The sequence below is a fragment of the Cryptotermes secundus genome, unplaced genomic scaffold, assembly GCF_002891405.2.
Source record: "Cryptotermes secundus unplaced genomic scaffold, Csec_1.0 scaffold1723, whole genome shotgun sequence".
Lineage (NCBI taxonomy): Eukaryota > Metazoa > Arthropoda > Insecta > Blattodea > Kalotermitidae > Cryptotermes > Cryptotermes secundus.
Window position 1 is genome coordinate 6,159 of NW_019727432.1, and position 14,498 is coordinate 20,656.

Sequence of the window (14,498 nt, forward strand, 5' to 3'; positions counted from 1 at the left end):
ACTTCGGTTTCCCCTGCAAATCTTCATTCCACCAAATTCTCCATCATCATAACCACCCGGGGCAGGTACAATAGATCAATCAGTGGCCGCCGTGCCGAGTGGGCCCAGTTGGACTCCCCCCCCACTAAGCGAATTTAAAGAAAACATTAGCGTCCGTGCTTGGTTCTCCTGTCACGGAGCATTACAGTGATTGCCAGTACTCAGTGAGTCAGGTTCTACGAGCTGATTGAGCGCTGAAGTAGTTCAAGGGCCTGAGTACGTATCTATATTTGTTATTGCTAGTAGGGTGGGACTAAGTCCCTTGTACTGCGGCCACTTCTGGCCTATTGTACCAGCCCCAAGTGATAGGTGAGGGTGACTGTGGAGCAATTGGTGGAATGAAGATTGGCAGGGGAAACAGAAGTACTCGGAGAAAACCTGCCCCAGCGCCACTTTGTCAACCACAAATCCCACTTGACCAGACTCGTGATCGAACCAGGGCCGCCGCGGTGGGAAGCCAGCGACTAACCGCTTGAGCTATGGCGCGGCCTAGTAAGTATCTAACTTCATACTTCATGGTTCTCTTTCTTTCTTTTTTTGGTGGGGGGGAAGGGGAATTGATAGACCCTTACACCTGGTAACGTATTCTGGATTGTCTCTCATCTTATAAACATTTCGAATAGAAGAAAGAACACTTTGGTTAAGTTGTTTGCACTACTGCTTCACATTTTGGAGGCCTTGGATTCGAATCTTCACACAGAAACCAGCTACAACAAATTATGTTTTTGTTTTCCCCTAACTCCCGTCAAACGATTGCACGGATAGTACTTCAGATTAAGCCGTAACGGCTTCCCTTCACGTCCTTTCTAAATTCACATTAGCTGATCATCGGCAGCTGAGAGGCGTAGAGTGACCTCAAATAAACCTAAAAATCTAATAAACATATATTTACGGTTGTCAGTTGTCATCAGTAAATGTGTAGTTCATGTATCTACCGCCCTGGACCAGAGAAGCTCACATTAGCTGGTCAATAAATTCTCGACGTTTTATGGGACTCCCAAGGTTCCTAACCGCATTCACAAAACCTGCCTTTCTGTCCCATCGTGAATCGGCTGAAATCTCAATTTTTTAAAATCGACTTCGGTACTGTCATCTTCTGCGCGTAGATCCCCCGAATTGTCTTTTCCTGTAAGATCTTATGATTAAAATATCTGTAGACATTTCTCCTGTCTCTCGAGTTGCAGTACATTCCATTCTAAGAAAACTAAAGCGAAACGGTAACTTTAGCTAAACGTATAATATTTTCATATAGATACAACGCATACACTCCCTCTCATGGAATGCGTAACTAAAGCAATGTGAATATCTTTTTGTTTTACGAAGCTTGGCTTGTGTCTGTTTTGCAGTGTCTCTGTGATAGCGCGCCACTGTTTCCAATCCGATGCCAGGGCAACACAAATCTGCTTGTACAGTGATGACACGATGCATTTCCGATGATTTGTCGTCTCGTGACTCTAATGACACGTCTACTCAAATTATTTTATAGTTTAAATTTGCTTAATGCCAGGAAATGTACACTTGTTTGCCCATGTCTGTCACTCCACACAAATGTATGGCGTGCACTGTAGTTGAGTTCATTCATTGCTTCTCACGTAGTCCGTATTAAATATCGAGAGACGCGGTTCCTTCCCGAATGCCTCACCTCCACAGGCTCTGGCTTGGCATAATCAATATAACAAGGTGTAGAGGAAATGCCATTACTTAACCCAATCCTGTAGATTGCGGCCTATGTTACACTATGTGCAAGACTGTAAATTAATGTTTATTAGTAATTAAATGACAATTCATCTTGAAACATCGCGGTCATTGTCTGAAGTTGAATTGAATACATTTATTTATTTCCTGCTCTGTACATCCGTGCATGTTATCGGTTGACCTGCAGGTCTTTTTTTTAGCAGCCAGATTCACAGTTTTACAATATAATCACTGATAAAATATTCATATCCGTTAATTATATTTATTTGTCTCATATTTCCCTATCCCTTTACGTTTAGAACGTCTCCACTGCGCTCCCTCTTGCCTACATTATCTTAAAATTCTCTGCACTATTTTTCGACAGTTCTTTGTTCCTGTTTACCGAAGTCTTCATCATAAGTATCTCATTACCGAAATATCTCGTTTGGTTTTAAATATATTTTCTTCATAACTAGGTTTCAGAACATTTTAATATTATGCATACAGGAACTTATTCACTGTCTTGTGTCAGATACTTCACTCTTTCGGTTATAGGCTCATAAACAATTGAATCAATTTTGATCATGTTATTCATCAATAACGTACTGTGTTTATTTTATTTGTACACACCTGACGATTTTCAGCTAGACTAAAACATAACGTGTTTGCTAAAATAAACTGATTGACTTATTACTGTATTTGATTCAATCTTTATTGTGCACTAATTAAAAAGGCCATCTTTGTTGTGTGACAGTGCAAAAACCGTAGAATTTGCATACACAGCAGGATGCATAGTATATAAAAATATTTCGCATTGGCTAAATCATTGCATGTTTGTCTTAAATCTTCACGATCTTATGCAGAAAAATACAAGTTGTTATATTACTTTAAAATATAGACATTTTCATTTTAAATTCATTCTCTTCTTACGGTAGTAACATTTTAGCTGCATTTCTGTCCTTGACTAGAGAAGTGATAGCTTCTCAAGCAGCTACTTCAACTGGTTTTACCAACATATTGTCGCGTGTTTGCTAGGCAACGCGACAAGAAATTTTGTGGGTTCTCGGATTTGAACGAATATCTTTGTTGGACAGTCACTTGTACACTCGCACTTACAATTACTCACTTACGTCTCTTCTCCAATGCTACAACACTCTTGCGCCGCTATTTTTGTGAAGTGCCTTCTGCTCGGAGCGCAGCTGTTCTTGATTCCTTGTCGGATAAGAACTCTTCTGTTCTAAGGTCAAATACAAACTGAATTCGTCTCTGGCCGACTTGCTCTCGGACTGAATAGGGAACACCTTGTTGAAGAGTTAACCTCGCCCGCTGCTATCGAACGCTGCTTCAAAAAATTTGTTGTTTGGATATTGCTAGCCGTTGGATAGCAATGGATGCTTTCCGATTCCTGGACGTTGTAGCGGGAACGGTGGTCGTTGCCTAGAAAATCAACCCCGATCTCCTAAACTATTCCTGTTTTCTCGCAGCATGCCACAATATGTATATATACAGGAGTATACATATTTCTTGTATAATTCATATATGTCCCTAGTATGATTATAAATCCTTATAGTGGAAATATTTGAAGAAAATATGCCTTGTAAGATACTCCCCAGAAGTTCTTGTTACGCCTTGGGGTTTGCTTCCGAACATTACCACGAGAAGTCCCAAGTGTGTTTATGCTATTACGTCATATTTTACCCATTGTAAATATCATTAAAAATTCTGTCCACGTCTTCATTCATATGCGTAACGTTAAACCTTGTTCCGAGTGCAGATTAAAACTTACGCAAGTATAATTTTTTATTTATCTTACTACATACACGACTATCATGCGTACTACGCATTCATTTCCCTGACGTTCAGGGTTACGTGTTATAATGCTGTTTGCGTTTTTAAGAATGGCGACATTTCAATATGCTTAAAATATTACATAGACTTCTGAGCCACTTCCCTCCACTTACCATCTTCACAACCAGTCCCCTCAAGAACCAAGTTAAAATCATTAATCCATTTGCTTGTTAGTCCAAGTGGACATATTTCAATATATTTCCCAAATCGAAGTATTATCATAAGTATCAATATAATGACAGATACACATGCTGCAGCAAGCACGTCATGTTGAGACTGAGTAGTTAGAGAAGGTGGAGCTCTAAATATTTGATTTCTCTTCTAAAATGACGAAACGAAACAAACCCTTCTAGGTCAGAAGGCAATGGCTGCAATGGGCAGGATAGCGTCAATAAAAACTCAGGTTCCTTGTTCTTCTGCGTGAAATTATTATGTATATTGAGGGCTACTTCAGGCTTCAATGCTTGAACCAAGTTCGGATATTATTAACTCATGTTCTTTTTTGGATATTTAACACATATACAATTACATGTAACTAAAATTCAATGTACCTTATGAAATAATCATCGAAAGTCGAAATTTTATATGTTAAGTTGTGGATTCTTAAGTGAAACCCAGTGAACATCTCTTAAGTCGGACATGAATTTAATGATCTCTAATCCAGCAGTGTAAGGCAGAGGTTTCAGCAGAATTTAAGACTTTATAGCAAATTGTTCTATTTACTTTGTTACACATTTTACAGTCATTGCAGATCGCATCACGAGGGATATGTGCGTTTATTTGAGACTCTCCTATCAACTTCCCAGCATGTTCGGTTCTTCTCCAAAGAAAGTGTCAGACGACCTAATTATAGCTGTATACACTGTGAGATTCCGTGTACAGGAAAATCGCTAGCACATTTGTATTGGATTAGATTCAGATTTAGTTGTTCCTTACTCATAATTGCTTTTGATCTTAATACTCTAAGGGTAAGCGGAGAGAGCGTGAAGCTCACGATCTACCTTGTCTCAGTAAATTTGATTAAACGTAGAATCAGTCAGGCAATTACACATACATACATACACACTGACTAACGGGTATAGAAATTCAGCCTTTTTATTCCATTCCATAATCTCTAAATGAAATAAATACAAGCATTACAATTGAGCAACAGTCTCTGCTGACCCAGAGCATGTTCAATTGCTTCCCTCAAGGACTCCGTGACTTAAATGAATAATGGAATATCGCTTGAGGAGTGGGGGCCGCAAAACTGTTCAGTCAGTTAATCATCAATAATGCGAATGAAATGGCTCTCTGCCCCACAAAAGCCAGAAGTCTGATTCGCCTTTTCATCGCCTAACGACCGGATTCCTGAATGGAAGGAACCGGAACTTCCGGCGGGAGGGGGCCACAGAACTAGTGAGGTTGGTGCTACGCCTTCCTGGCCCCGCTCTATAGAACTGCAGTTAATATGTTTGAGTAGAAATGTAGTAGTTTCAGCTTGCTCCAGTTTATTACTTCTATGCTTTTTCAGCAGGGAAATTGAACATTCGGTGCACATGGATAAAGTAGGATATTGTACACAATGTACAATTTGCACCACCCTTTTCTAAGTTTTTTTTTTCATTTCATTTGAGCACAGAAAATTATGACGTGCCCTAGGGTATTATTTGCTTTCGTGACATGCGCATTAACAGTACATTTTTCAGATAATGAAAGGTCCCACATGTAAAACAGTGATCAGAAGTATGTCGTTTCGCCATATTAGCATGTTCATCATGTGCCAGCCTCGATGTATTGGCAAGTTGAACAACAGTGAGACTGAACTAATTGCTTCAGGTTGCCAAGGTCAGTACTCTTCAGGTCATATTAGGGAATACTTGTTAATATTGAATTATATTTGTTTAAATATAGGACATTTAATATTTTAAATATAATGCTGGATTGTGTGGGACAGGAAATTGTGGAAGGGCTAGATATGTTGTTAGGCCTTCAAATAAAATTCTTTGATAAGTTTGCTAAAAATGTAAGTTCTTTATTTTTGAGGACTTAAATATAATTCCAGAAATAAAACATGACAAATTTGTTATTTTTATAACATGGATGTAAAATATCTAGTTTTGTTGGTTTTCAGGAATAATTTATTTTGGAATTTCAATAGTTGCGTGTGTATAATATATTTTTTCTTTCCTCTTTGATTTTCCCGAATACATTTCTAGTATGGTTGTTTTTTAATCGTGTGTACTAAGTAGGTTGTAATGGAGTACAACAAATACCTTGTACATAATGATTTATCTGATAAGTAACCCATAAACAATCAAGTATTTTAGGTAGGAAATATTTCAAATCTGTCGATATAATGTATTTATACAGAAATAGAAAGCAAAAAAAAAAAGTACATGAATAGCAACTAGCACATTTCGTCAAAAATATATATTTATCATATAATTATAATGTTCACAACTAAACAAAATTGAGGCAATATATCTGTCATCTCTCCTTTGTCACAGTCTAACGCTGTGAAGGCGAGGCTTAAATTGTTTTAACATCACCTCGGTTATACCTTTGAATCTGTATATACGTGAATATGGGGCGGACAAGGAAAGGAGGTTGTTTCCTGAAAGGAAAAAGCTCTCACCAAGGACATGTTTTAAGGGATGGATGGGCAGGAAAGGGAGACATGAATACGGTGCTTCTTGGGGACATTTATTTTAGCTAAAACAAAAGTATCAGACAACAGACAAGTCAAGAACGAGAATCTTAACATAAAATATACATAAATCCACGTGATGGTGATTGCGTTTTATGATGTTCGTGTATTATATATAATTCGTGTCAGGTCGTTATCTAGATGTCATAAGAATAATAATACCATCAGCGTGACGTCCGTCATTGTCTATCGTCTGAACCACCTCTGACTAGTACATAAATATTTGTTTGTATTTCTTAGATTTGCCTCATATTCAAATTACACGAGCAAATCTGAGAAGTATAGTAAAAGGTTAGAGTGTTGGGGAGTTGTGGAAACGTTGCATACACATGTATATATTCTAACTTATGTATAATGGCGATTGAAAATAATTTCGCCAGTAGGTCTTATCTCTAATGTAATAATTAATAGTCATAAATTTGATATGTACACACATCCAGCCACGGTTACAATATGAAAGACCTTCATAATGGTATTCTTTATTATGTGTGTAGTGTGTTTTAGTTTTGTTTAGGATTCGCGCGCTTCTTCATCTACAAAACTTCACACACAAACTAGATACAGTATGTTAGTTAAAACGACAAAGACAAGAGATATAATTACTATAATGTGTGTATATATATATATTCTAAAAACATTGAGACTTGTGTATGTACAGATCTCATGAAGGGGAAAAGTAATTGCCACATGTTATGCGTCCAGGTGTATGGCCATATCATTTTTCTCTCATTGGAAATCATAACTCTGTGCCAATTTCTTCATTTCACTTAGCCGTTTTGTTCTTCTGAACTTTATCTAAAACAGTATTTTGTAACAGATCTGCAGAAAACAGGAAATAATATCTTTACTTTTCATGAACCGATGTTCTCTTTACTTGGTAATTTAAAGTCCACATACTAACGATATCTCCCAAGTCTTTAAATGCGAAACAGTGAAATCGTGATACAGTAAGATAAATATTAAATTAATATTGAAGGGTTCTCTCTATGGTTTCAATTATGTGGTACAAAATGCAGGCCGCACTGTTGATATGTATTATTTGGACGTCATTTTTATTTTATAACAAACACATTTATAGGCAAATAAGTTCATTTGTTTCAACCAATTCACTGAAAATTATGTCTGGACTATATTTTGAAACTTTATGTTGTATTAATGGCGCTTAAATATGAAAATAACAACTAGCTGCAGATATGGGCCTTGTATTACTCCAAAAAATTAAGTACCTACAAAAGATACATTAAATTAGTCGCATTTGCTATCAGTAATTACGTCAACTGATAATATAATTTTGAGACCTTATACAATAATCGAAACCATACAGTCCGTTACTACAAAAAATACTCTCTATAATTAGAACAATATTATGAATATATATCACAGTTTCTTTCGTAGTCCGCCTGAAGTATAGAATACACTTGCTAATTCAATAGGATAATAGTACTGTAATAAGATATTACTACCACAAAATTATAATCACTTTTATAACTTAAATTTTGCTCGGAGAGCCTAAACTTTTTAAGAGGCTCAAATTTAATTCAGTTACTGGTTCATACATGTCTTGTCATGTTAGCCTACTTATAGCCCCTAATTTAATTGAGAAATACGAGAACAATTTGAATTCATAAAGGTTTCAGCTCAGTATAAACCCCGTTGTAACTTTTTCTTAGTAACATTTACTTTCGTGGTTGTGTTAATTGTTACACGGGCAATGAATTCTCTCGGTTCAAGTTTTAGAGAGTAATACAATGTTTACAGTCCCACAAAAGTTAATTTATAAAGCCTAAATAGTCTTCTTTTCTATGTTTCATACAACATTTATACGTCCTATTACTTGTTAGCATGACACGTCATTAGTTGAAAGTGAGAAAGTTTCAGAGCAAATAACAGCGTCTGACTAGGTTTCCTTCCATCACCTTCTTTTAACTTCTGCGCATCCTTCACAAAGACTGATGAAAATATTAAGGAAACTATGTATTTTGCACATTTATTGACATCACACCAGCCCACAAAGAATTGTAATTAGCAAAAGCACAGGTTTCCCTCATTTTAATACTTATAAATTACGTGGGAACAGTTCCCTTCCAACACTTCTTTTAAATAATATATATACGTATATATTATACAACAACAAATATATTAATTATATTATTAATTTTTATATATCAATTCAATTTATATATTTATCGCGAAGTGGTGTTATCATTAAAAAGATGTCACTCTCTTCTTCGATACACGCATATGTTTGTTTATAAAAGAAAACAGAGATTAAGGAATTTTTTCTAATAATCTCCATCTACTTCACAGTCATCCGCTCATTTTAGGCCTGTTTTCCCGATCATGTAATTGGCGCGTAAGCAAGAAGTTTCGTAAATTATTCCATGTTTGTGTATAGTGATGGTAGTTTTGTTTCATGAAATGAATTTGTTCTCGTCACTGTGGAGGAAAGATTACCATGCGATCACAATATTGTAATTGTTTAATGATGGAGTCACAAAACTTGAATTAATGTAATATTGTACTGGTGCTGATAAGAGCTCATAACTTACATCATTATAAACCCACATGTCTTGCCCACTACATATCACACAACGTTGCGTTAAATTCTCTTCGTAAGTAATATCTACTGCAAAAGGTACATGAACTCCAATAGATATCTATGTCGACTATACAGATATTACACAATATCTTAGAAATGTTACGAAAATACACCGGAGAAAAGACGAAAATTATAAGCGACGTATTTGATTTGTAAATTACAAGATTGCGCCTAATTATATAATTTTACTATGACTATAAATTAATTCTAAACTTTCCTAGAAACGATTATCAGTGATACGTATTTCACGTTCCTAGGCCTAAACCATCTACAAATGTGCTACCGTGCCGACATTATATTTGAGTTGATTTCTGTAAAGACCTTCAGTAGGTAAGTGGTATCTTGAAGAAGGAGCTGGATGCTTGATTTATCTCTTACCTATTGGGCTTTCATGAGTAAGAAGAATGTTTTTGTCTGAATGCTCGGCCAGCCACTGTGAGGAGGAGGTATCTCTTCTGCGAAAGCAGAAACAATGCTCACTCATACACATTTTTAAAATTATAAAGTATTATTTAGAAAGCGAAAATAATACAGACGAGCCAAGAGATATGGACTTTCTGTTTTTCTTCAGCCATATGAAAATGCCTCTAGGATGCTCAGTTATGGAAAGAGGAAATTTCAATTGCATATGAAAAGCACAGTAACGGGCTTCCAATGTATGCACTTAAAGCTTACATCATTTATTATTTAGTGAATATTCTCCGAAAATATGGAAATAAGATATTGGATTATTATTTTATTTGTGTTATTCTCGTTCTAACACACTCAACCGTCGGCATGGTATAGATAGATTATCAGGCAATAAGTCTGTGTTACAAATACACATACTGTTTTCAATATATTCTATCAAATATTAAAATCCTGTACCACAAACTGAATACCTTAAATGTAAGTTCTTATTAAATTAAGACCATTAAAGAGATAATGACTTCTTTATGTGTTCATCTGATAGCTGTATTCCTACAACCTACTTAAACACACATCTGAATACGTTAAAAGACTGACAAGTGATGAGTTGGTTGTTGATTAATACATAAATTATATGAATTCTGTTACATTAATTAACATTGATTAGTTACATTATTTGAACTTGAAATATGTTTTTCTTCATATTTGTTGGTCGGTTGCTGATAAAGAGGACTTAAAATCATCTCTGTGATACATGAAGGAAATGGTGTAGGGGGGCACATAGGTATGTTGGCCACACACAACCGTCTAGCCCACATCATCTGTTCAAGTAGAAAGTGTTGTTATTTATTTCACTTGTGTACAATTTTAGTCAAGTGAATTTGTTTTATAAACAAACAGACTGATTCTCTACTGTGCGCAGCAAAACTGAATCTCTAGAAGGGTACTAATAATGAAGTTAGTGTAAGGAAATGCATTCCACAGCATCTGAAAGGGTTGATTTGGAGAAAAATTTCTTTTGAGACAGAGAGAATGTAGAAAAGTTGTTTATTTACGATCCCGCGAAAAGTTGTAAGATCGATGACAGTAGTGTAGTGATCACGGTCGGACAGGAAACAAAGCACGCAATCACTAGTCCGTGGAAACGATCATTATCATGAAAGCAAACTATCAGTCAAATAACAAAACTACAGAGTTGTAAAATAAAATTTTGAGTTAACATTATTTTCTGATCCAGCGACATTTTCCATAACTTTAATACAAATGATCCTAATTCTGTAGTGACTGGCAAAATACAACTTAACAAAATCTGTAGGAATTAATAGGGAAGTAATATTGCTACTTCCACCCATTTAACTTATTTTTAGAGTAAAAAACAAATAAAACAAAGTTAAATCCATGAAATGCAGCAATACGCAAATAATTTGATAGGCATGTCTGATATATATAATGGGTTGTGTTTAGAACTGTATTGTTAATGATATGTCTTACTGCATTAATTGACATTAATATGTCTTATCCATGAATACTGAAGTCGGTGGACAGCTAGACGACAGAGAGATATCAGACTGGCTACAGAAGTCAATTCAGGCTTATGAAACAAAGAGGAGTGGACATGTAACGGAGCAAGGAAGGAAGTGAAGTAATGACGTTGCGTTTCTTTCCGAACAGGAAGAGTGAAGGGCAAGGGGGTTCAGTCCAGGAAGCCGGTGTTCACCAGTTTCTCAAGGAAGAATTTGACGTCACCCAGTTCGGAGTCCTTGATGCCTAGACTCTTGAGCATCCCCAGGTCTCCGTTTTCTACTGCCATGAAGACGGAACGCAAATGTTCCAAATCGGAACGCATCAAATGCAGTGCCGCTCCAAAGTCTTCGATGGTCTGAGATTCTGGAAAAAGAGGCAAAATCAAATCTTCAGTAAACACAAAAAAAAAAAAAAAAGCCCCAAGTTTCCATAGATAAAATATATGCTTCATATATTTGGGTAGCTTGTTAACAGATGATGGAAGGTGTACGTGTGAAATTAAATCTAGGATTGCCATGGAAAAAGCTGCATTTAGCAAGAAGAAGAATCTTTTTACCAGCAAATTGGACTTAAATTTGAGAAAGAAACTAGTGAAATGCTACATTTGGAGCATCGCTTTGTATGGGGCTGAAACTTGGACACTTAGGGCAGTAGATCAGAAACACCTGGAAAGCTTCGAAATGTGGGTTTGCACAAGGATGGAGAAGATAAGTTGGACCGATTATGTGAGAAATGAAGACGTGTTATTTAGAGACAGTGAGCAGAGGAATATCCTACACGAAATAAGAAAACGGAAGGCTAATTGGATTGGATTGGTCATATCTTACGCGGTAAATGCCTTCTAAAAGAAGTTATTGAAGGAAAGATAGAGGGGCGGATAGAAGTGACCAGAAGACGAGGACGAAGACGTAAGAAGATGCTGGATGACCTTGGGGACAGAAGAGGATATTTTCATTTGAAGGAGAAAGCTCTAGATCGCATCAAGAAGTGGAACTGTTTTGAAAGAGACTGTGGACCTGTCTCTTGACAGATTACTGATGAATGAATGAATGAATGAATATGAGAGATTCATATAAAACATTGTGATTGCCTTAAAATCACTGACAGTAATTTCTATACAGAGTCCAGAAATCCATTAACTCCGATAAACATTAACAGGCACATGTGTCTACTCTGGGGGAGAGTGATGTGTTATTCTGCAATTGTCCTGTTTCCTACTGTTATTAAAGTGAGTACTGAAACTATCGCTTGATGCAGGCCTCGATTATTTCTTTTGATCCTGACACTCTAATAGTTTTTTAAAATCGTCGTATCTGTTTCGTAGCGTTATAACTTCAGCAGTTGAAACGTTGATAAACAAGTAAACATTTTATACAATCTGAAGATTGCCTTCTCAAATGTTATATCATGTAGCCTGGTAGATGGCTACTAACGTTTAGAAAGTACCCCGATGATGGAGGCAGCAGGTTACTCCGAAATGTTAAATGCCAACCAGACTGCATGGCGTCACATCTTAGAAGAATGTAATGTTCATGGTTACTGCCGTGAGAACTTCTGATTTCACGTTCCACATGTTCTGGTCTCACTTACTGACCCATCTAGAATGCAATTTTAAAAATTTTATTAGAGTTGTCAACTGAATGCAGGACAAAGTTCTGCTAATAAAATGCCTAGTAAATATTTTGGAAATATAACCAAGTTCAGATATTTAGGAAAGTTACTAGCAAATCAAAATTACATTGCCAGCCAAACTAAGAACAAATTAAAATCACGGAATGCTCACCTACCATTCGTTTGGGAAAATTTCTCTCTTTCGTTTCCTAACTAACTTACTTACTTACTCACTCATGGAGCTGAGCCCTTCTGGAGGAGCCGCCAATTCTGCAGCTACTCAAGAATTTCCCAGCGTTTTATGGAACCCGAAGGTTCATTAACGTGTTCACAAGAGCCCTCCACTGATCTCTATCCTGAGCCAGATCAATCCAATCCATCCAATCCCATTATATCTCTCTAAGATCCATTTTAATATTGTCCACCCACCTACGCCTTGGTCTTCCCAGTGGTCTCTTTTCTTCTAACTTTCCCACCAATATCCTATACGCAGTCCTCGTCTCCCCAATTCGTGTTACATGCCCTGCACACCGCATCCTCCTTGACTTGATCATTCTAATTTTTGAGAAGAGTACAAGTTATGAAGCTTCTCATTATGCAGTTTTCTCCAACCTCCTGTCACTTCATCTCTCTTCGGTCCAAATATTCTCCTCAACACCCTGTTCTCAAACACCCTCAGTCTATGTTCCTCCCTTAATGTCAGAGACCAAGTTTCACACCCATACAGAACCACAGGCAAAATTATAGTTTTGTATATTCTAATTTTTATGTTTTTGGACAACAGACGAGAAGACAAAAGGTTCTGGACTGAATGGTAGCAAGCATTACCCGAGTTCAATCGCCTCTTAATTTCCTCCTGAATCAGGTTTCCATCTGTTATCGTTGTTCCCAAATATCTGAACTGTGCAACAATTACAAAACATCTGTTTCCTATCTTTATGTCATGATTTTGCCGTGCATTTTGTTGACGAGACAGTAACATATTCTTAGTTTTCTCAGTGTTTACTCCTAGACCAACCTCTTTACTTGCGTCAATTAAAGTTCGTGTGTTTTTCTTTATGATATCTACATTATCACCCAGTAGATTCACATCATCGGCGTAGACCAACAGCTGATGTGCCCCATATAATTTCAGTCCCATCTGGTTTCCCTGGACCTTCCTAATGACATATTCTAAAGCAAAGTTGAAAAGGAGTGGCGATAAAGCATCTCCTTGTTTTAGGCCATTCTGGATAGGAAATTTAAAAGAAAAATGTTTACCCACACGGACTTTACTATACGAGTACGTTTCGTTTAAACACATTTTCTTCAACCTACCTAGTTTCACGAGTATCCAAAACTCTATTAGAATATTGTACAATACTTCCCTCCTAACTGAATCATAGGCTATCTTGAAGTCTATGAATAGCTGATGTACTGTCTCATCGTACTCCCATTTTTTCTCCAATATCTGACGAATGCAAAAGATCTGATCTATGGTTGATCTGTTACGTCGAAACCCACACTGATGATCCCCAATAATTTCATCTATATATGGACTTAACCTTGAAAGAAGAATAATGGATAAAATGTTATTATGAAGTTGATAGCAGTGATATCCCTACAGACAGTTTTATCACCCTTCTTGTGCATTGGTACAATAATAGACTCCTTCCACTGATCAGGAATTTTTTCCTTATGCCAAATAGAAGTAATTAGAATATTATATTTCAGCATCCTGTTACACTCACACAATATATATGGACAAATACCGTCTTAAGTGCAACAATTTTATTGTAGTTTTTACTTCTTTTTCCTCTTCCACACTACATGTTTCGGCCCTAAATGGCCATCATCAGGTGTGTATCACTCACGCAACTGTTACACTGCTTGTTAAAAATTTAAAAACACCAGTCTTTCCAATGGTATAAAATCTTTGTCAATCTACACGCGTCAATTTGATCTTTAAATTAGCACTTTTTAAACCCCAATTCAAGTTAAAATGTCTATAAGATCTTTGTTCTCTTTCTTTTTCAAATTTTTCAATTAAAGTTTTTCAGGGTACATGCCCTATATCTACGGTGCTGCAGCGGCCACTTCTTGTTTTTATCGCCGTTCATGTGTTGT

At 36.6% G+C, this 14,498-nt stretch overlaps 1 protein-coding gene across 1 annotated transcript in view; it reads right to left on the reverse strand.

The window, feature by feature from the left end:
* Positions 1–5,550: 5,550 nt before the first annotated feature.
* The window catches only part of LOC111864814 (IDLSRF-like peptide), a 108,883-nt gene continuing 99,935 nt past the window's right edge, over positions 5,551–14,498 (reverse strand). Inside the window, exon 4 of the mRNA XM_023852343.2 lies at positions 5,551–11,144. Within this exon, the coding sequence (XP_023708111.1) occupies positions 10,951–11,144 (194 nt within the window). The 3' untranslated portion in view covers positions 5,551–10,950. The remainder of the gene's footprint in view (positions 11,145–14,498) is intronic.